Raw genomic sequence first — 21,352 nt, 5'->3', positions numbered from 1 at the left:
CACGCAGGACCTGACATGGTCCTGTCACATCAACACCGTGGTAAAAAAGGCCCGGCAGCGTCTGTACCACCTCAGACGCTTGAGAGACTTTAGACTGCCCTCCAAGGTGCTCAGGAATTTCTACTCCTGCACCATAGAGAGCATCCTGACGGGAAACATCACGACCTGGTTCGGGAACAGCACCATGCAGGACAGACGAGCTCTACAGAGGGTGGTGCGATCAGCTGAGCGCATCATCCGCATCGAGCTCCCTGACCTGCACTCAATCTACAGCAAGCGGTGCTGGACCAAGGCCAGGAAGGTCGTGAAGGACCTCAGCCATCCCAACAATGGACTGTTTACTCTGTTGCGGTCTGGGAAGCGATTCCGCTCCCTGAGGGCCAACACAGAGAGACTGAGGAGGAGCTTCTTCCCGCAGGCGATAAGGTCTCTCAACCACACCACTAGGCATAACTAACACAATATTTTCACAATTCTCAAAATCAACCAATCAATCTTTATACATCAATGGACAATATGGACAACTCCACGCACATCACATCTACACTACATGTTCACGTTTACATTCTGGACCATTACACAAAGTCACTTTAATAACTATTGCACAGAGTCACTTTTTCTATGCATACTTGCACAAAATTATAGTTCTATGCATACAATATATTTCTATTTTCATGTTCTATTTTTTTCTAGTTAAATTTTTATTTAAATTTAAATTTTTTATCATATTTCGTCTATTGATATTTATTACTTATAAGTTTTAATTCTCTTTTTAAGGTCACTGGCGGTCGTGTAAGCATTTCACTACATTTCGTACTGTGTATAACTGTGTATGTGACAAATAAAATTTGAATTTGAATTTGAATTTGAATCTGCACCTCCCCTTTATTCCTTCCTACCTCCTCAGAACCCTTTCCTTTTTCTTTTTTCAAAAAAATGTACCTTTCCTCAACAGTACACCTCCATCTCTCTCAACCACTCTCACAAAAAAGAGATGCATGTATTTGGCAATGTGTCAATAAATGCCATTAAAGCTGTGGCTTACCTCAGAACCATTGACTTATATGTCAAGGCAGATTTTGGCTTTATATTTGGTAAGGCAAAGCTTGTACCTTGCCCTAACATCACGACTCTGTGCTACTGTTTTAGACAATCATTAGTTTTTTTAATAATAAAATTGTAAATATTCATTTGAAGCTCATGTAGATAATATTACCAGGATAGCATTCGTTCATAACATAAGAAATATATTGTCGCTAAATGATGCAGAAAAACTAGTTCATGCTTTTATCACCTCTAGGTTGGACTATTGTAACGCCTTACTGTCTGGTTGTTCAGCTAGATGCATAAATAAGCTTCAGCTAGTCCAGAATGCAGCAGCGAGAGTCCTCACTAGAACCAGAAGATATGAGCACATCACCCCTATCTTATCTTCACTCCATTGGCTCCCTGTGAAATTTCACATTGATTTTAAAATACTACTCTTGACATATAAAGCATTAAATGGTCTCGCGCCGCAGTACCTGAGTGAACTGCTAGTGTCTTACGATCCGCCACGCCTACTTCGATCAAAGGATGCAGGCTGCTTGTCAGTACCGCGTGTTATGAAAAATACAGCTGGGGGCAGAGCTTTTTCTTACAAAGCCCCAAAGTTATGGAATAGTCTTCCAAATAGTGTTCGGGACTCAGACACAGTCTCAGTGTTTAAGTCCAGGCTAAAAACCTATTTATTTAGCCAAGCATTTTTATAAATAGATTAGCCTTAGGTAAAGGAGCAGATCTGGGGGACTCATGGACGTAGAGTATTATGGTGAACTGGTATGTTTGGATGCTGTCTTCCTCACTCTCATTGATCACTCAGGTTTGCTGACGGTGAGGTGATTGGTTGCTTTACATCTCAGTTTCCCCTCATGTTTGTGTTTCCTTCTGGCTCCTCCCTTTTAGTTATGATGTCATAGTTAGTCCTGCCGGAGTCTCTGCTTGCACTCTACAGTTAATATACATTCACATTATACATTGTGTGACTGTGACCATACCTAACTGCCATCTCTCCTCTTCTTCTCTTCCCCCCCTCTTTCTCTTTCCTCTCTCCTCCTGTCTCCCCCTTTCACTCTTTCTCTCTCTCTGTCGAGCTACACATGTCGTTCCTGAGCTGCCAGTGATCCAGACTCCCTCTGCCCTCCGGACCTGTCTGACCCATCCTGGTGCCCCGCTTCTGGCTGAAGATCTCGTCACATGGATGCCCCGTGTGTCTCTCTGGGATGCGTCTGGTGTCTGGGAATGATTCTCTCTACCTAGAAAATGGTTCTGGCCTTGACTGGTGTTGGCAACTGTTTCTCTGGGGACTTGACAGTTCGATAGTTCAGGACTGGAACTTCTTACAAGTCTACCTGGGTCTTCAATAACTACCTGGACTCCATATTAACATCAATTAACATCAGCTATTATAGCTGAACTGCCTCCCACCCTACACACTGTATAAATGCAGATCATTTACTGCTTTCTGTTTCACCCAGATGAGGATGGGTTTCCTGTTGAGTCTGGTTCCTCTCAAGGTTTCTTCCTATTACCATCTCAGGGAGTTTTTCCTTGCCACTGTCGCCCTCGGCTTGTTCACCAGGGACAAACTGACCATTTTGATTCATACAAATTCACATTTCATACAAACTTAAATAATTCTTTTGATTGTGTAAAGCTGCTTTGCGGCAATGAAAATTGCTAAAAGCGCTATACAAATAAAATTGAATTGAATTGAATTAGTAAGATTGACATCAAGTTTAATTCTCTGCCTCTCTATTAAGACAGTAAAGTAGTTCTAGGTTACATTCACAACAAATATAGGTATAAAGATTTTATGTGCATAACTGGGTACAGCAAATGAGAAAGTCAAGCACCCCAGAACAGTGGAGGTAATGCTCCCACCGCCAACAACTCAGCTGACCAAGCCACAAGGTCCATCTCAGTCAGTAGTCTTGTATGCAGTTCATGGCTGACCGGACTGCAGTTTATGTTAAAACCCACAAAACCAGTGGCAGCACATTAACCATTCGACTTGGCTGACCCTGGATCTGACGTTGTGATCCACTCTCAGGATTAAAAAAAAAAAAGTATTTTTAAACAGGGATTATTCCCAGAATGCCTTAAAAGATTTTCTTCCTGGTAACCGCTTGTGCGTGCAATTGGAAGGCTTATACACGTTGCCTATTCCGTTAAGCAAGCCACCAGCTACAGAGGATGGCACATTGTACTGGACCCGGCTCAAACTAATACTTAAACTAAGCAAAAAGAGTTAACATGTACGTAGCATGTGCAGCACAACACATTTAAACAGGATATAGAATGTCTTTAAAACATTGTACAACCTTACAACCTCGTTGAAAGTACAACCTTTCTTTTGCCTGCTGCCGAGACTCTCCTTATATTCCCCGCAGATAACCGTTAGTGTCATATGCTTCCTGATGTTAAGTGGTTTGCACACAGATACCAGGCAAGGAGTGTTTTGTGTTGGACTAAATTTATTCAAACTCGTCAGCAAGTGTAATCAGCTCAATAAAGAAAACTGTTTAAAACACACAAGTGAAAGGCAAGTTAAGCTGTCTGCCAAACTGTGTGTGTGTGTGTGTGTGTGTGTGTGTGTGCGTGTGCGTTTTACCCGCGTCCAGAGGCTTCTATCTTTGGTGGAGGTATCTGTAGGTTACACACATGCTGACTCTCACATCTCCATTCGTCTGATCCATCCTGACAGTCTTGATCACCATTACACACCAAACTCTGACTGACACATTGCCCTGAGTGTGCACACACACACACACATTTATGTAGTTCTCATTATTATTATTATTACTTTTATTATTATTATTATTATTATTATTATTATTATTACAGTAAAATCTTGGATTGCGAGTTTTGATATACAAGCACGCTTCCAAATTGAATCGAATTGTGCTCGCAATCCAAGGTTCCACTGTACTTTTATTATTATTTACCAGATTGACAGCGGAAGCGACTTCCACATCCCTCCTCTAGGGGACAACCTTGAGTTGTTTCACAGTTTTGTGTGCGCAGTGAGGGCCCTGAACATGAATACCCACCGAACTGGGGATAAACTGCGACAGAGCGGATCTGAGTCTGAAACACACAAAACTGATTTTTAAAAAAAGAAATAAAGTTTCTTGAATTTATTGATTCTTTTTCTTTGACTTTAAATAATCAGAATTACTGCAGACCATTTCTTCATCTGGTTAGAAAATTATATTCAAACAGCACACTGTAAGTAAAGTAAAGGGCTCTATAGTGCCACCTGTGTTTTTGTGCAGGGGTTGCAGGGGGACCAGAGGGACCATGAAGCCCAAACGCAGTTTATCGGTGCATCTGATCTGACTGAAAACCTTAAACAAATATACAAACTAATAAACAATTTGTTTTCTTACTTAACAACATTATTTAATTTTAATTTATTATGATTTTTTTATTAAATATTAATATTTTACCCAAGGAAATATTAGGATTAACTTGGGAAACACAAAAAAAAATTCTTTGTAAATAAATAAATATTTGAGGTATCAGAAAAAGAAACCCAGACTGTATGAAGATGCAAATTAGAGCACTTCCCCATGTTGCCCCGCCCTATGTTTTAAGAATATGCTATTAACTCCACTGCGACTTATTCAGGCGTGTGAGAGTTTAAAAGTTCAGCTCCAGGAGTGTTTTATCTAAATACACACACAGGGATCCTGTTTTCAGACTGGTATTTATACTGTTATATGATTTCTTTCATGGTTCTGTGTTGAATTCAGTAACACACTCTCAACACACACCATACATCTGGTTAAACATTAACACCTGATAAGCTGCTCTCAGCCAATCAGAGTTAGAGGTTAGAGAAAGAAGGGTGCTGTACTTACAGTCGCAGGATGAACAGAAACAACACACAGCTGCAAAACTGAGAAAAACTCACACTTTAGAGAAAAAGTGAAACTGAGAGTAGATTAAAACATCTGCACACATCTGTGCTAAAAATGCAGTTATAACTACAAAGCTGCTACCTACTGTGTTCATGGTGCTGCAGAAATCCGTCTGTTTGTCTGTGCGTGTGCGTGCGTGTGTGTGTGTCTGTGCGTGTGGTGGCATGTGCGTGTATGTTCATGAGCGGGAAGAGGTTCCTCCTCCACAGAAGAACATTCCTCAGGCTGGGAGTTGGGGGTAATTTATTATTTCCAGACAGTTCTTGAGAATTAGAGAATCTGAATCTGAGTCACTCTGTCACATTTCCTCCTTTCTTGTTTTATGAAGAACCCAGGAGTTTGTTAGGTATGTACTGTAGGTTTGCATGTAATTCACCAGGCAAAGCTAACTTCTTCTATAACTCCATGGATGCACCAGAGCTCAACAAGTGTCCCTCACAAGTGTCATAAAAAGGGAACTAAATTCCAATTTAAATGGGATATTTTAGTCTATATTATTTTATTAAATTAACAAAAAACTCCAAACTATTTTGTCATTATTAAGGATTGTGTGTAGAATGATGATGAATGATTGATGAAGATGAAGATGAAGATAATGATGAAGATAAGTGTGACAATTAACAAAATGTGGACAACATGAAAGGGTCTGAAAACGTCCATCGGCTCTGCAGTTTACCACAGGAGACTCCAGCATGTTGGGAGCAGGGAGTGGCAAACTGTGCCTGGGATGGTTGAGCAGCTTCGGTTTAGCCTGCGAGACACTCAGGTGGCAGTAAGCCTTGGCCTGGACACAGAGAAGGGTCTTGATGGACTCAGGAGCTCCTGGTTTGGCTGAAGAGTGTTTCCCCTGGGGCAAATGATCTTTCACTCGCAGGTTTCTACACAGGCATGACAGTTCTTGAGATGTTTGGGTAATGACGGGTTGGAAGCACATTTACATGAAACTTACATTTAGGCAGTTGGCACATTTTTTTAATTTTTATTATTATGCTAGATGAGTCTAATAACTTTTTGATAACTTCCCCAGGACTCTGCTTTCATGCTTTTTACCAGTTCCAAAGAAGAGCAACCTTTAAGATCTTAAAGATTAAAGACCTTTGGTGCTGAGGTGCTGACGTGTCACATCATGAAGATCCTCAGGCCTCAAGTCAATCACAGACTCTGAATCTCCTTCAATTCACCTTCAGGGAGAAGATCCCATTTATGATGCCATCCCCTGCCTGCTTTTTTAGACCCACTCCCACATCAATCATAGTCAGCAGAGATCATTATCAGCAGCACTGGCACCCGGGCACAGGCACTCAGGAATAGGTATTCTTCCAGTTCACTCTCTTTACCTCTGAACTCACATACCAGCATGTATCAGTAGTATCATGTATAGTATTATTACTGTTTCCCCAGAAATCCATTGCAGAATCCACCCCACGTTATCGATTTGTTAGAAATATGAATCCGACTACTAAAGACAGATTCACAAGTAATCTGCTGGATCTGTCCCAATTACTTATTAGACCCCTAAATGCAGACGATCTAGATGAAGTGACTAGCAGCATTGCCACTATTTTTACCAGTACATTAGACACTGTTGCTCCCATCAGATTAAAAAAAGTCAGAGATAAAACACTTGCTCCTTGGTACAATAGTCATACTATAACCAATAACTTTCTTTTACTAAACTCAGATAAGACAGAGATATTACTCATCGGCCCAAAAACCAGCACACAACAGCTTTTACAATTCAGCCTGCGTTTAGAAGGATGTACTGTTACTACCAGCTCGACAGTAAAAGACCTGGGCGTGATATTAGACAGTAACTTGTCTTTTGAAAATCATATTTCCAATATCACAAAAACAGCCTTTTTCCATCTTAGAAATATCGCCAAACTTAGGAGTATCCTATCCGTATCTGATGCAGAAAAGCTAGTTCATGCATTCATGACCTCCAGACTGGACTATTGTAATGCATTACTAGGTGGTTGTCCTGCATCCTCAATAAACAAGCTACAGTTAGTCCAAAATGCAGCCGCCAGGGTTCTCACCAGATCCAGAAAATATGATCATATAACCCCAATATTATCATCCCTGCACTGGCTACCTGTTCAGTTTAGAATTAATTACAAAATAGTATTACTTACATACAAGGCTTTAAATGGTTTAGCTCCCACATACCTAACCAGTCTTCTGATACGCTATAATCCACCACGTCCCTTAGAATCACAAAACTCTGGACTTCTGGTAATTCCCAGAATTTTAAAATCTACAAAAGGGTGTAGGGCTTTTTCATATTTAGCTCCAACGCTTTGGAATAGCCTTCCAGACAGTGTTCGGGGCTCAGACACAGTTTCCCAGTTTAAAAGTAGACTCAAGACGCATCTCTTTAATCTGGCATACGCGTAACTCATCCCATAACTTCATACTTCAGTACATCTATCCTGAATGGCAACTACGCTAATTCTCTCCATCTGTTCTGTACTTTTCTACCCATCCCGAGGCATCTGGAGATTGTACCAGCTTCAGTAGATAAAGGCCAACCCTGTGAGGATCCTGAGGCATCCAGAGAAGGACCAGCTCCAGCTGGATTCTGCTTTATAATGGTTGGAGCTACACATGCTGCTCCTGTGCTCCCAGTGATCCAGACCCCATCTGCCCTCTGCACCTACTGACTCCCTGTGCTGAACTGGACTTCATGTTAATTTAAAGAATTTCTGTTATATTGAACTTTCACCTGCACAACACACATGATGTTATATCATCTCTATCTGTTATCACCCAGATGAGGATGGGTTCCCTGTTGAGTCTGGTTCCTCTCAAGGTTTCTCCCTATTACCATCTCAGGGAGTTTTTCCTTGCCACTGTCGCCGTCACCCTTGGCTTGTTCATCAGAGACATTTCATTCATTCATCTCATTATTATCTAAACACATTTTTCTCACACATACACAATTTATTATTATTATTATTATTTTTAATTAATTTCTTTCATTTTTCTGAAGCTGCTTTGAGACAATGACCATTGTTAAAAGCGCTATATAAATAAAATTGATTTGAATTGAATTTAATTGAATTACATGCCTGATCCACCCCTGGCATGCATTTACTGATATGTCTAGGCAGGCTTCTTCCATGGCCTGGAGGAGGTGAACACAGACATAAGGTTCTCTGTCGTACACTTTCCACCGCTATGCCGAAAATTACTTCTCCATCGGGTTTAGAAAGAGAGAGTATGCAGGCAGAAAGATGTTACCAATAACCTTGAGTTATTGGTAAACCAGTCATGAACCAGAGCAGCGTGATGGAAGCTACGTAGTGAGGCTGCTCTGACTGTGCTGGTTCCCTGTAGTCCAGCTGGAACATATACTGAACAAAAATATAAACGCAACACTTCTTTTTTATAAGATAAACTCAAAGATCTGAAACATTTTCTACATACACAAAATAACCATATCTTTCAAATATTGTTTAAAAATCTGTCAAAATCTGTGATAGTGAGCACTTCTCCTTTGCCGAGATGATCCATCCCACCTCACAGGTGTGCCATATCAAGATGCTGATTAGACAGCATGATTATTGCACAGGTGTGCCTTAGACTGGCCACCTGTAAAAGGCCACTTTGAAAGGTTCAGTTGAATCACACAGCACAATGCCACAGATGTCACAAGTTTTGAGGGAGCGTGCAATTGGCATGCTGACAGCAGGAATGTCCACCAGAGCTGTTGCTCGTGAATTGAATGTTCATTTCTCTACCATAAGCCGTCTCCAAAGGTGTTTCAGAGGATTTGGCAGTACATCTAACCAGCCTCACCACCGCAAACGACGTGTAACTACACCAGCCCAGGTCTTCCACATTCAGCATGTTCACCTCCATGATCGTCTGAGACCAGCCACTCGGACAGCTGCTGAAACAATCCGAGTGCATAACCAAAGAATTTCTGCACAAACTGTCAAACTGATTTGTGAACAATATTTGAGAGATATGGTTATTTTGTTTATGTAGAAAACGTTTCAGATCTTTGAGTTCATCTCATTAAAAATGGGAGCAAAAACAAAAGTGTTGCGTTTATATTTTTGTTCAGTATATGTTTTCTTAGACCATCAAGAAAAGCAAAAAGAAGCATAGTGTTATAGGGTTCTAGAATGGCATGGTGGTCGAGTACCCCTCAGTGGCTGATGCCTGCACACATAGTGACATTCCCCCCATGCTGACCAGGGACATTTACAACAGCCCGATGGCCAATTATGTTCTTCCCCTTTCTCCTCCTTTTGGTCGGGTTAAAACCTGCCTCATTCACGAAGATAATTTCATGGGGAACAGGCCGTCCTTCAATCTCAAAGATCTTCTGCAAAACATATAACACAGTAACACAGTAAATCGCTACTCTGAACCACAGTTTAAGAGTGCACAAATGGCAGCCTAAACTACCATACTGTGAAGGAACACAATACTTCATACACTATCCAAACTCATACCTGAACATATTCCACTCGTTTCGTTTAAAAGGGAAGCAGTATACTGGTTTCATCCAGAATTGGTTCTTTCGGAGGATGCGGTCAATTGTGGAGAGGCTGATGACATTTATCCATCGAAAATGATGATCATCCTCAATCACTCTCCCTTAAATCTCTCACAGGCGGATTACATTATTTGCAATTACCATGTTCACAAGTTCCCTCTCTTGCTCCTCCGACAAAAGCCTTAACCTTCCTCCACCAGGTGGTCATCTCTGTGTCCTACAAAACTAGAAGCACTCATTACTGTAACTGTCACACATTCTTTTAACAGGAAAAAAATGGAAACATACTGAAACTCAAGAAATTAGAGTTCAGTAACTCAAAAGTTGCAGTCTTACTGCAAGTTCACCTACCTGTTTTCCTCCCTAAAGGCTCTGATAATGGAGGCAACAGTGAAGCGACTCAAATTGGGCTGTACTCGTTGCCCAGCCTCTCTCATAGTCATACCATGGACAAGGACATGGTCAACTAAAGTGGCTCGAATTTCACCCGAGACTGCTTGTCTCCTTGCCCTTGCTTTTCCCCTTCCTTGTCACCGTCTTCCTCAACCTCCTCACCCACCTCCTCCTTCCTGGTGTTCTAGACCTCCTTCTTCTCCTTCTCCTCCTTTCCCTCTTCCTTCACCATGTCCTCCTCCTTGACCTCCTCCTCCTCGACCTGTTCCTTCGCATCTCTTTGGATCCATTGTTTCAAACCTTAATGAGCTAACTTTGGCCATTTTATCTATCCATCAAAGTTTCTGATGAATTTTACTATACTGTTTCCACTTGATTAATTGTGTGCTAATTGAGCTCAAGCTGTGCTGAATTAAGTTACCATTATTGAATGCTAGTACTTTCTAAATGACCATCAGTGTAAGCACTAAAAATGTAGGGACGTGTGTGTAGAGTTTTGCAGTAACAGTTCACCAAATCTGACTCATATGTTAAAACAGGGGAATAATGTTTATAGTTTAGGGAAATGGGTGTGCTTTTTGAAAAATAGGATTATGGTTTTGAAATTTTAGTTCAAAAGATTGGTTATAGTGTTTAAGCAATCAAGAGAAACTGTGATAAATAGAGACCGGTCTGACAGACAAGGTTTTTGCATGTTTGACTGTGTCTGCCCTGGCATCAGTTGTGTCAGCTATGAAACTTTAAAACTTGGAGTCACATGTATCTCTCTCTCTCTCTCTCTCTCTCTCTCTGTTTTTGCCAACAGAAAGAAACACGCACATTAATAAATTGCCTAATGAGCCATGGGTGTAAAGCATTATGTGTTGCCTGTTGGCTTTATCCATCTCTCTCCTTCTGCAGGAGACACTCACCATGCCCCACTGCCACAGATACAAGAACTTGTATTTCTCTTCCACAAGATCAACCCATGAGATGATTTTGAGGACTCAGCAGGGCTGTGTGTTGAGTGCATGCATGGTTTGTATTCCCTTGAATTCTCAACAGTACAAAGGATATCCCAGCTTGAACGTGGGTGTCATGCAATGCGTAAGGGACCGATATCAACTCCACCTTCTGAATCATGTTGCACTGGGAAGGACAAAACATTAGTGAGAAAGCAATCTTCATCTATTACACCAGCACCAGTCTGACACTTTTACGGGTTGGATCGAAATTCAAGAGACGGGAGGCAAGCTTAGGGCTACATAAAAAGGGCTTTTTATATTCTTTTAACATTTTATTAACTTTGCTTCAGGTGTTTAGCTGCTCCAAGGCTCTTGTCTCTCACTATTTTAATTTAATTCAATTCTATTTTTTTATATAATTTTACCAATTGTCATTGGTGCAAGGCAGCATTACAGAATAAAAACATAGGGAAACAAGTGTGAAATGTGTGAAAAAATATGTGTAAATGAAAATGATCAGATCGTCTCTGATGAACAAGCCGACGCCAACAGTGCGAGAGAAAAAAACCCCTGAGATGAAGATGGGAAGAAACCTAGAGAGAACCAGACTCAACAGGGAACCCATCCTCATCTGGGTGATACTCGTTCCCCTTCCGGATAGCAGGGATTGATCTGCACTCACAGTATGACCTATGAACGAGTATCACCCAGATGAGGATAACACTGTGTGTTAGGAGGCTGGAAGTTCAGTATAACAGGAGTGTGGAGAAGTTCATATGAGTCCAGTTTATTATTGGAGGTTCAGGTACAAAACTGTAGGAAATTCTAGTCCTGGACTATTGAGCAACAGCAGTAAAAGTCCTCAAAGGACAGAGAAGAGAGATAACAGTAAGGTATGTTCACAGTCGCACAATATATAAGGTGAATGTATATTTAGTGCAAACAGGGACGAACTATGAAAACAGAAATTAGGCACGAGGGATCTGGGATGTAAAGCAAACAATCACCTCACCGTCATCATCATCATTGTTTAATTTCCACTAGATGGTGCTTGTGTACTTGAACACTTGCTAAATTTAATAAATGTTGATTAGTTTAATTAGTATAATTTTATAATGTTACTTGTAATACTTTTATATTCAGTTATCGCTTGTTTGAATAAGATACAGGAACTTTGTATTTTTCTTTGTACGTTTTATTTTATTTCCATATTGCATTTTGTATGGCACTTTCTGCCCCATTATGGCATTTTACAGGTTGCTAATATTGCTTAATGAGTCTCTTAAAACAGGTTTACATGTATGCAAGGTCAAAAAATACTTTAGTTTTCTTCAAAAATAGATTTAATTTTATCCCATTTCTAAATGATTCGTAAACGACTTGTGTGAAGCAGTTCAACGATTCAGTCTGTCTAAACTCCGCCTTTCCGTGAGCCGTCACTGCTGTGATTGGTCAGATGGCGCGGTGATTTATGATTGGTCTACCGCTACAGTGTGTGACGGCTCTGGAGACGCGTCAATACATAGAAAAGATGGCGTCGGTTTTACTGTATTAATTCAAGCTGGAGTCTGACGATGAAACGGTTGAAGTGGCACATCGACAAGAAACTGTTTCACAAGCACGACTGGAGCAGGACGTTTCTCAGTGAAAAGTGTCATATGTTAACAAGAGTGTGGTAACGTTAATTGTAAAATGTGATACAGATGTGGGCGGACGTTATGCAAATATGTTACTTAGTGACCAACTAATTTGCCAACAACTCATTTAGGCGAATGTGAGCCAACTCTTTTTTTAATAGACAAAAACTTCATTTATCATGCACTGTAGGCGTCACAACATTGCAGATAGTTTCTGTTCACATACAGCTACATGACACACTGAATGAAAGATCATATCTGAAAAAGCAAAAAAGGGGCACTTTAAGATAAACCCTCTCTTAGTGCACAAACAGGCTAAAGTGGTATGTGAAGATATTTTTGTTAATTTCTGAGTTTAATGTTGTATGCATGTTTTTTGTGTAATCGAATGTGTAAATGATGTCTGTTATATATTTGTTCTGTTTATTTAGTTTCACAGTGTCAATGAGCATATTTAACATCTTTAAAAAGAACCTCAGCCTTCGCGTTGTGAGTAAGGGCGGCATATAAGGCTAATCTATTTATAAAAATGCTTGGCTAAATAAATAGGTTTTTAGCCTGGACTTAAACACTGAGACTGTGTCTGAGTCCCGAACACTATTTGGAAGACTATTCCATAACTTTGAGGCTTTGTAAGAAAAAGCTCTGCCCCCTGCTGTATTTTTCATAATACGCGGCGGTACTGACAAGCAGCCTGCATCCTTTGATCGAAGTAGGCGTGGCGGTTCGTAAGACACTAGCAGTTCACTCAGGTACTGCGGCGCGAGACCATTTAATGCTTTATATGTCAAGAGTAGTATTTTAAAATCAATGTGAAATTTCACAGGGAGCCAATGGAGTGAAGATAAGATAGGGGTGATGTGCTCATATCTTCTGGTTCTGGTGAGGACTCTCGCTGCTGCATTCTGGACTAGCTGAAGCTTATTTATGCATCTAGCTGAACAACCAGACAGTAAGGCATTACAATAGTCCAACCTAGAGGTGATAAAAGCATGAACTAGTTTTTCTGCGTCGTTTAGCGACAATAAATTTCTTATCCTGGCAATATTTTTGAGGTGAAAGAATGCTATCCTGGTAATATTATCTACATGAGCGTGATGTGTAGTGTGTGTGTGTGTGTGTGCGTGTGTGTGTGCGTGTGTGTGTGTGTGGGGGGTGTAGTGTGTGTGGGGGAGTGTGTGTAGTGTGTGTGGGGGAGTGTGTGTAGTGTGTGTGGGGGCGGGTGTAGTGTGTGTAGTGTGTGTGTGTGTGTGTGGAGGGTGTAGTGTGTGTAGTGTGTGTGTGAGGGGAGACGTATAGTGAATTTATTTACAATAATTCACTATACAAATAGGGTGTTTTAAGATGAATTAACATAGAGAGAATAAAATTAATTTCTTTAGCAAAACATAAAATAGATATAAGAAAACAAGTTGCGCACACTGGGGAGCGCACAGACACTGGCCGCACATACAGTGCTCTGGCAAAATTTCAAAATTGTGTCAAGATTGTGGCATAAATATTATGCATACAAAAAATTAACTACACTGCAAAAATATTTAATATTATATTATGGCTTGAATAAAACGGCTCACATCGAAGCGGGCTGTCGCGTTGTAAACGGCAGCTTTTATTTAGCGAGTAGCATTGTTGCATTTCCAGTTGGGGTGTTGTCTGTATTTTCATCGATAAATCTGGTCATATCCGCACACTGTTTAACAGCCTTTTGATCAAAACGTTGACTTTTGTAAAGTGAATGTGAGCCCCCGTGAGTTCTTGCACGCCAATATATTTATGCTGTGGTTAAATAATAAGTAAAATAATTATTAAATGCTGGACACAAACACCAAAAAAGCATGATGATTATTATTATAAAAAGCCCGAAGCGCAGATGTATGCCATTCATGTCATTTTCTCTGGGAAAGATTCTTATATGCATATTTCTTCTGATGTCGACACATTTAACGCAGATATGTTGTTTTTGACATATTCACGATATGCGCGCGGCAAGCTGTGAAAATGCCCTTCATTACCTGTAGGGGGCAGTCATGTTTTAGTCTGAAGTATTGTGTGTCGAAAATGCCGAAAATGTGTTGTGTCTCTTAGGCGCCCATTGACAGCAGGTGACAGAGCTCATAAACATGTCGAGCTCAAACTGTAAATACTGATAAGTATTCATTCTTTATTTTCTTCTCCTTTAATGATGATACTTATTTAACTGGGCTTTCTCCGTTCCGTATTATAATTATTATTAGTAGTAGTAGTAGTGCTCCGAATTTATTATTATTATTATTATTATTATTATTATTGTAACGCAACCGCGGGTGTGTGCAAAAAGATTACAAAGATGTACGATATGTTAGCCTAAAACATTATTGTTTTATTGTGTTTATGCGCTTTAAATATACACTAAACAATAAACACTCCCTTATGCAAAGTGAAAGTGAGTTGCGTGTGTGGCTTTTTGATCAACGCTAAACCCAAACAGCAAAACAACATAATAATTATAATAATAATAATAATAAAAAGAATAATAATAATCATCGTCAGGGTTCGTACGGTCATGAAAAAGCTGAAAAAGTCATGGAATTTTAAAATGGCAATTTCCAGGCCTGGAAAAGTTTTGAAAAATGAATAAACTCAGAAAGTTTTGGAAAAGTCCTGGAAATTTGTTTTTTAAAAATATCCGTGTACTTGAATTTGTTTAATTGATAATATTGGTTTTCAAATTGCAATATTTTTACATCACGTGACATGTTCTCTGCTTGGGGCAACTCAGTTGCAGCTGAACAAAAATAAACAATACCGGGAAAATGTCACTTTAATAATGTTTGGCTTCAATCTGAAAAGTATAATGCATGGCTTGAGAAAGACCAGGACCCGGGACGAGCAAAATGTAGACATTTCGAACATGGGAGAAGCAGCGCTATCTAGCCATGCTAAAGGTGCCACCTCTGCAGTTGCACAACAGTCGGCTTCTAACCCGAATGCTGGCATTTTCACCCAGGTGACTAACGTTGTGACACCCTCTGCCAGCTGCCCTGCTTCCCTCTCCTCCACCACAAAGCAAGGGACCATTTTGAGTGCTGTGTCCAGAAACGAAACCCTCACTGCAGAGGTACTGTGGGCGCTAAAAGTGGCTAATTCTCACTATACTTACAAGTCTTGTGAAGACATAAGCCAGCTTTTTCCGGTCATGTTCCCCGACAATCAGATAGCTGCAAGATTTCAACGCAAGTGCTCATATATGTGTAATTTTGGACTGGCTCCTTATTTTAAGAAACTGACTTTGGCTAGTGTATCAAAGCAACGAGTATATGTCATGTTATTTGATGAAAGCCTGAATCACTACTTACAAGCTAAACAGTTAGACATGCATGTCAGGCTATGGGACGGGTCCGAGGTAAAGACTAAATACATCGGCTCAGAGTTTATGGGCCATTCATCAGCTCAAGACATCGTTGAAAAAATCAGCAACTTGCTTTCTGAGACCGGAATCAAGAATCTTGTCCAAATCTCAATAGACAGGCCGAACGTAAATTGGAAAGTATTTGAAACTCTCCAGAAGCAAGTGCAGAATGATGTGGGAAAGTCACTAATCAACATAGGTTCGTGCGGGTTGCACATACTACACAATGCGTTCAGACATGGATGTAAATCCGCTGGATGGGAAGTCGAACACGGACTCTCTAGCCTGTATTGGCTGTTTCATGATTGCCCCGCTCGTCACGAAGATTTTGTGACAGCAACCGGATGTGACACTCCCATGCTCAAGTTTTGCAACCATCGGTGGATTGAAAATGTGAATGTGTCAGAAAGAGGATTGCTGCTCTGGCCACATGTGAAAAAATACATCGACATGGTAGAGAGAGGTGAACTTCAGAATCCCAAAGTGAAGTCGTTTGATGAGGTGAAGATGCCATGTGCTGATCCTCTATTTCCAGTGAAAGTGGAGATATTTAACAGCATTGCGAGAGAAATCGGCCCCTTCCTCACCATGTATCAGTCAGACCAGCCCATGCTGCCGTTCCTTTCTGATGACATGTACAAACTGATCAAAGGTGAGGATAAACATGGATTGTGTGATTTGCTAATGTTTTATTGTACACATTGCAGTAATTAGAAATGCATGCAAATATATTAAATGACATTTTTTCTGTCATTTTTTTCATTTTGCAACTTATCTAGAGCAAGATATTGCATAAGTTTAAGTACGTTAAAAAAAAATATATATATATTTTTTTTTTAAGTTTTTGTGTTTCGAAATGCGAGACACGCGACAATGGAATGAATTAAATGCAAAGTCTAGAGAAGTTTTTTTTTTATATTGAGCGACACCTACTGGCAAAGTGCTATTTTTTTTGTCGCTTTTCCCTTATAACAGCAGAAATGACATTAAATACTCTGTCATAGAGATTTAAATCTCTGTCATAGAGATGTAAATTTGCAAATTAAGTGATCAAACTGCAGAATAAAACCCTAATTAATTTTAAAAACTTTTTTTGCAGGCCTCATGGGACGATTTCTGAAAGAAAAGCACTTGCAAGAGGCCACATCTACACTTAAGCTTCTTCAGGTCCCTTTTCAGGACAGCAGTCTGCACAAGGATAGTTCTCAGGTTGATATTGGATTTGCAGCACAAGTCACTCTCAACCAACTCAAGTCTTCCAAAAACATTTCTGAAAGGCAGAGACTAGAGATTAGGATGGACTGCAAGAAACTCTTGATTGCACTCCTTGAGAAGTTGCTGAAAAAGGCTCCAGTGCATCACACATTAGTGAGAAGCATGCAGTGCCTTGACCCGAGACGTATGGCTGAATGTAAAGAACTGTGCGCAAGTCAAATGAGAAGAATGCTGCACATACTTGTAGAAGCTAAACATGTAAATGAGGTTATGTGTGATGACATCCTTCGAGAGTTTAGGGAGTTTTGTGATTTGGCTGCTCTTCAGGCTAAGTTCAGGGAATTTGACCCGAACAACACTCGAGTGGACACCCTGTTGCATGAGACAATGGGGACAAAACCATCATTTTCCAAAGTGTGGGATGTTGTGAAGATTCTGCTTGTCTTGTCACATGGACAGGCCAGTGTGGAAAGAGGCTTTTCCATCAACTAAGAGGTAATCGTTGAGAATCAGAGGGAGAGGTCTCTGGTGGCTCAGAGGCTCATTGTTGACCATGTCAGATCTGTAGGGGGCAGAACCAAGGTAAAGATCACAAAAGAGCTGCTTCTTTCGGCTGCAGGAGCCAGGCAGAAATACCATGGCTGATTGGAAGAGGAGAAGAAAAAGAAAGAACAGCAAGCTGTTGACTTGAAGAGGAAGGCCCTCACAGATGATCTAGAGGATTTGAAAAAGAAGAGGGCTAGAATGGAGGCAGACATTTGTGCTCTTGAGAAATCAGCAGATGAATACGCTGAAAAGGCTACAAAAGAAAAGAAAGGATCTCTGCAGAAAAGTGGAAAACAGATTGACGAGAAGCTTGCAGAAAGGAAAAAATAAACTCTGTTGATTGTTTTTGGGGAATGGATAATTCAAATACAGATGTTAACTTGTTAAAAATGGTTATCCAGTGAAGTTAAATTCCCTTCAGTTAAAGTTAATGACAATGTTGCTGGACACTTTTATTTATTTTATTTATTTATTTTTCAGTTTTACATTGTTGTCTCCCATTGATTTATGTTAATAAATGTCTAAGGAGTTGTCAGGGTTTGACATTATTTATTTTTATTGTGTTACTGTGTCAGCATTATTTAAATAAATATTTATTTTGTATTAAACCGCATTGTTTGTTCATTTATTTTATTCAAGATACGCTGTGGTAAATTTGAACATGTATTTTTATTCTTATTTCACATGTACACACAGACGTTTTATGGAACATTAAGTCATGAATCCACAGACCAGTTACTAGGAGTGTTGAGAGGTGTAGTCCTCTGGTGCTCTTCAGCTTGGAGATCCAAAATGTTTCCCAAATAAAACAGTAGTTCTGAGGCACTCACAAGGAATCTAAGTTTAAAAAGCCTTTATTCAAACTTGGCTATTCATTAAAAACCAGCCAACATGTTTCAGCCTCTGTGGCCTCCTTCTTCTCATGTGTGTATTTATATACTGTATATTGTGTATTTTATATATATATATAAATTATATTATAATAATATACAGTACAGTATAATAAAATATATAGTTCATTCATGTCTTCTGATGATGGCGACACATTTTTACATTTTAAATAAGATATGTTGACATTCACAAATCAGGACATTCGCGATAGTTAACACTATGAGATTATAAGTTAGCCTACTATCAGGTAATTAAATTAATTTAATTTAATTTAAGATCATTTAAACTGAGGCAATGCCATGTCCTTTATAAAGTCCTTCCATGTGCCTTCTGGCGGATATTCAGGCTGCGCGGGGATTGTTTTATTTATACTGCCATGTCCTTGGTTAGAGGACTTCCAAGGTCACCTGGCCAGTGTCCGAGACATCGTTCCAGACGCTAGCCAATCCGCTTGCGTGTGGGCTGTTATAAAGGTAGGGGGAAAGTCTGCTGCTGCTTTTGCTTCACCGCTGTTTTGCCGTACATATGTTTTGCTTTACTGTTACTGGATAGATACAGTAAACTCTATGCACCTCGCCTCACTGCTGTGCTGCATGAATGCTGCTGCGCTGGTTTGGTCCTTTGCCATATTGTTGCTTCGCATGCACTTTCTCGTATCTGATGTTTTTCATCTGTTCTCTCTCCCTCTCTTTTCCTACTATTTTGTGGTTGTGTGTGTTTTACATCAAAGAAGATCTTCTAACCTTGTAGAGCTGTGAGCTAAATGTGGTAGTGTGACGTGCTGGGGGTGGTTTCTCTTCTTCATGTGCGTGTTGGTCACCCCTTCGTGCTGATTGTCACAGTGAATTGTGTGTGTGTGTGTGTGTGTGTGTGTGTGCGTGTGTGTGATTCACGTGTGTTTGGGGTGACTCTTGCTGGGATATTTATCCCGCCATCTTTTTTTTCATAGTCTGCACATCCTGATAAGCTCCAGCTCCAATTTGTTTGTGTATTTTGGTATTTTGTGATAATTATATCATCATCATATCATATATCATAATAATAATATCATTCCTAGTGTAGCTTACACTTGGTGTAGTTGCAACTACTTTTAATATTGCTGTATCCTCCTGAGACCCAGCAATTCATTGTTGTCCTCCGTGGGGAACATGATACTGTGGTCTTTATTTCAAACCCCATGCATGCAGTGTGTTTGGGTCATAATGTACTGGAAAGATTACATACTGGGCTTTCCGTTGATGTCACATAAGTGGGGGTGTGGCCAACAGATCACATGTTCTGTCTTTCTACATTGGCAGCGATTGCAGCAAGCACATTCAGTGAGGGGTTTAAGTGATCAAATCTTTTAAATACAGCATGTAGTTATTTTTTCTTATAATATTCTTTTTTATTTGTGAAGATTTTAACTACATTATATTACAATTTTATAAGGGCATGTTAATTTTAAGCCTTTTAAAATACACATTTTATACACATTTGTCCCCTGTAGGGGACAGTGGGACTAGTTTTTTCCATTTTCAACCCTGTCTCAAATACCCTAAGCTTCATATGTATTGGGCAGGAAAGAAAATGGTGCCCATTACTGCCAATGTGATAACCAGGGACAGATTTTTTAAAACTTTGCCAGTCCATCAAATGACCAAAAAACGAGGAAGCTCTTTGGAAGGTCAGGTCTCTTTTCAACAGAGACCAACAGTCAACAAGGCTGCCTCAATTGATCAAGATCCCTCAAAGCTGGCAAAGATGAGTAAATGATTCCTTTTACAGGTCAGTGTCCTGTGTGCCAATGTGAGCCTGGGAAACCAAATCTCACAGGTCGCAGGGCCTTTGTGTTTGCCAGTCCCAGTGGTTTGGTGAAAACACATTTCAAGACAAGCAGGTGGGGATTGGAGGAAATGCTGTTGTTTGCATGACAGGGTCACTGCCAGGAGGATCCCAGCTTTACCCACACCGGTATTTCACTTCTATCAAAGTGCTGGATCGCTTACAGGAAAACGCTCTCCTGGCAACAGGGACTATCGAATCTTCATCTTTTTTACATCTGTAAATCTTAAATGTCCAGTGACACTGAGCTCCAGCAACAGGAGAAAGGCGCATTAGAGATGATAGTCAGGAAACCCTCAGAGATTGCTATAAGAAAATGGCTGAACAACAAGAAAGGTCCTTTGGCATCTTCCATCCATGGAATAGAGCCTCAGGATATCTGCCCAAGATGGTCAACAAATGTCAAGCGCCATGTTACTGCATCTATACCTGTTGTTGTAACAGTGCTTACAGAGGCGGACTGGACCACATGATCAGCTTCTATCCGATGTCAAGCCGCACAAGGAAATGGATTGTTCGCACCATCTTATGTTGCTTTGATCTGGCTGCCAATCCAAACAGTTGGATTTTGCTGCATAGGTCATACACAAATGCACAAATGCACGCAAGCATGAAACTAATTTCACATTGCATGTCATGGGCTCAACTCAACAGGAAGTCAGTTAGTCTGCCAAAACACACCTGAAGGAATTCAATACACTCTTCCAAGTGAATTATGCAATCGACACCGAACCGGGTCTATGTGATCTAAAGACATTGAGGATGTTAAACATCAGCTGTGACGATGCCTTAAACATACACCAAAAAGTGGTTAGGAACCTTCTGTGGAACATCATATTAAGTGACGTCACGTTCAGAGACATCACATTGATTGACATCATAGCTTTGCCCGGGTAGGCACAGGGTGCTTGGGCCCGCTTATTGTTGCTTCCGGATATATTACTTATTATATTATATAATAATGATATAACTATATTATATATTACTAAATAGAACAAAAATTCATTGCACTGATCCACATAGGCAATGTCAGGTAACCT

The 21,352-nt window shown here is 40.2% G+C and overlaps 2 protein-coding genes across 4 annotated transcripts in view; one reads left to right on the top strand and one right to left on the bottom strand.

The window, feature by feature from the left end:
* The window catches only part of c7a (complement component 7a), a 40,097-nt gene that overhangs the window by 15,132 nt on the left and 3,613 nt on the right, over positions 1-21,352 (bottom strand). For 2 of the 3 annotated variants that reach the window (XM_053503904.1, XM_053503906.1), the window contains exons 1-5: positions 5,050-5,109; positions 4,905-4,942; positions 4,301-4,388; positions 3,987-4,128; positions 3,653-3,788 (exon numbers count right to left, since the gene is read on the bottom strand). In XM_053503904.1, coding sequence (XP_053359879.1) covers positions 3,653-3,788; positions 3,987-4,128; positions 4,301-4,388; positions 4,905-4,942; positions 5,050-5,058 — 413 coding nt within the window. In that variant the 5' untranslated portion in view covers positions 5,059-5,109. Of the gene's footprint in view, positions 1-3,652; positions 3,789-3,986; positions 4,129-4,300; positions 4,389-4,904; positions 4,943-5,049; positions 5,110-21,352 lie in introns of those variants that run through there. The other variant, XM_053503905.1, reaches the window with a different exon arrangement.
* LOC128530634 (uncharacterized) lies at positions 15,801-17,543 on the top strand. Its single transcript, XM_053504681.1, has 2 exons — positions 15,801-16,488; positions 16,936-17,543. Exons 1-2 carry the CDS (start codon positions 15,801-15,803, stop codon positions 17,541-17,543), a joined length of 1,296 nt encoding a protein of 431 aa, XP_053360656.1.

Source organism: Clarias gariepinus, chromosome 9 (assembly GCF_024256425.1).
Source record: "Clarias gariepinus isolate MV-2021 ecotype Netherlands chromosome 9, CGAR_prim_01v2, whole genome shotgun sequence".
Classification (NCBI taxonomy): domain Eukaryota; kingdom Metazoa; phylum Chordata; class Actinopteri; order Siluriformes; family Clariidae; genus Clarias; species Clarias gariepinus.
Note: the sequence above shows the minus strand (reverse complement) of the source record. Positions and strands in the feature narration are given on the sequence as shown.